General features: G+C 34.3%; 1 protein-coding gene across 1 annotated transcript; it reads left to right on the top strand.

The window, feature by feature from the left end:
• Nucleotides 1–1,612: 1,612 nt before the first annotated feature.
• On the top strand, nt 1,613–2,625 carry LOC105663076 (uncharacterized). Its single transcript, XM_076529002.1, is given in 1 exon segment — nt 1,613–2,625. A coding segment is annotated over 1 exon segment (855 nt). The 5' UTR covers nt 1,613–1,760; the 3' UTR covers nt 2,616–2,625.

The following is a 2,625-nucleotide window of genomic DNA, read 5'->3' as shown; positions in this document are numbered from 1 at the left end:
TCATATGTAAAAATTCTTCGATATAGTAGACAAATAGGAAGCGATGAATGTCGGTATAAATCTAGATTTACTTGCCATAATGATGCTGTATAGCTTGCCTACGAGCTTTGAAAATTTCAAATACGTGATAGAATCGAGAGATGAGCTTCTAAGTCCAGAGACTTTCAAGGTCAAAATTATCGAGGAGAGCGATACACGTGCGCAGACGAATAAGTCACATAATCAGGGGGCAATGGTCGCAAATCACGCAAAATGGAAGTCCAACGTGAGAAGACCTGACAAAAATGATATAAGGAAACCAAGAGCAGGTAAATTTTCCTTTAAGTGTAACAGGTGCCATAAAATAAGCCTCAAGGCATCGGACTGCAAGATCAGATTAGACAAAAATCAAGATTAAACGAACAAAACAGACGAGACCTCGATTGGATTTTATGCTGAAGAAATAATGTCAGTAGCTCGGAAAACTGAAATTAAGAGTGGTAATATCGTTCGAGCATGGATATTGAACAGTGGTTGTATTTCCCATTTCTGTGGAGATATAAAACAGTTTAGCCATGTGGAGATGTCTGAGAACGGAAAGATTAATGTGGCAAACTCTGCATCTACTGCGATAGAAGGGAGAGGACTTATAAGAATTGCAACGCAGAACAAAGATATAGTCAGGTCGGTAGAATTTAATGATACATTACATGTCTCGGATTTAAGAGTAAATCTAATCTCAATATCAAAAATCATTGAAAACTGTCATAAAGTAACTTTGAACACTATTCCTACCGCGACCGGTCAAATGACTGTTTTCAAAATTTCGATTAGAATTTCCTGTATAGAACGCAATTGAAACGCCTTCAAACTTCATGACTTTTTCTGAAACATGCATATAATACTTTTTTCAATATTCACTTCTTTTTTTATTGTTTATTTTCTGAAAAAAATTAGTAGTTTGTCTTACATACCACGACCGGTCATTTGACCGGTAAAACGATTTTAACCGAAGGGGACGCCCAAATGTTTTCTGATGAATTGAAATTAGTAAACTCTTGCGACCCGAACATACAACATCAGTACGTCAAAGTTACAAAAAGTATATTCAATAGTTTTTTTATTATTTTGTATTTCTATTTTATTATTATTCTACCTGTATTTTATGTTGTTGTGGCGCTCTTAGCACCACATACGCCATTGCCTTTTCTATTTTCTAAAATTCTTTTTCCTGTTTTCAGTCAGTGTCAACGCTTAGGCCCTTGCGAACCTCTTCACTTTCTATTTTATGATTCTCTTTCGCTGTGCCTCTCCTTTTCCGAACTTCTCAACCGTTTTTCTGGATTTTCCCACTTTCTATATTTTCTCTCTTTCAAACTGTTTCTTTTTTTTATTAATCAGTTTTCGAGGAGGAGGTTTTGACCAGCGACGTGATCAGTCACTCAGAGTCGTTTGAATAGCTAACATCATTTTTCGTATCCGTACACATATAATAAATTTGTGTAGAACGCAACTTAGACTTTTTTATTGTGATGAAAATCTAGATAATATTTAGATGTTATCTAAATAGATTTAGGTAAGAATCGAAATCTCCATCCAATTCCCACATTGTTATAAGTGTTGTTTTGTGTGTTATAAGTGTCATTTCCACAAAACTAGACAAAATTATTAGTACATCGCCGTAAGTTTCATATTTGATCTTTTATTCATTTTTCCATGTATTTTGATTTATATTTATACATTTTAGTTTTTATTTTATCAGTTGAATATTCATCCCCAAAATGTCAAGTTCGAAGAGCGTAAATTCATTATTAGAAAAAATAAATGATATTGATGAAGAGTGTTCCGAAAATGATCAGGAAATTTTTGATATTGAAAATGACAGAACAAAAAATTATGATCTATTTGAGACCGATTCGGACACTGATGAGGACAAAGAGAATATATCGAACGTACCTAGAAGATGAAAGAGAAGATTTTTAGTTAGTTCTGACAGTGAGAATGAGGGAGAGAAAATTGAAACTGCTGTAGTCGGAACTGTTTGGTAAGAAATAAAAGTAAGATGTAATTCTGGAAGAGCACCAATTCATAACATGTTTAGGGAAACGTCAGGTCCGACAGGGTATAGCAAACGCAACATTATGAAAGCTAAACTTAGGACAGCATTTTCTTTGATTATTGACAAGAATATGATGGAACATATAAGAAAGTGCACAAAAGCAGAGGCATTTCGAGTATTGGGATGTAAATGGGATTTATTTAGTGCAAAATTACATGCTTTTTTTGCACTTCTGTATGCACGCGGCGCATACGAAGCTAAGAATATAGATATAGCACTTTTATGGAATAAAAAATGGGGCCCTGCATTTTTCGCAAATACCATGAGCAGGAATAATTTCATAGAAATTATGCGTTTTATACGATTTGACGACAAAAATCAACATAGCCAACGATTGCGAAGTGATCAATTTGAATTGATTTCGGAAGTTTGGAGCAAATTTATTGAAAACAGCCAAAATTGTTACAAACCAAGGCCATATATTACCATAGATGAGCAGTTATTTCGGACCAAAGCAAGATGTAGAGTCACACAGTATATGCCAAATAAACCCGATAAATTCGGTATAAAATTCTAGTTAGCATCTG

The sequence above is a fragment of the Megachile rotundata genome, chromosome 2, assembly GCF_050947335.1.
Source record: "Megachile rotundata isolate GNS110a chromosome 2, iyMegRotu1, whole genome shotgun sequence".
Taxonomy (NCBI): Eukaryota; Metazoa; Arthropoda; class Insecta; order Hymenoptera; family Megachilidae; genus Megachile; species Megachile rotundata.
Note: the sequence above shows the minus strand (reverse complement) of the source record. Positions and strands in the feature narration are given on the sequence as shown.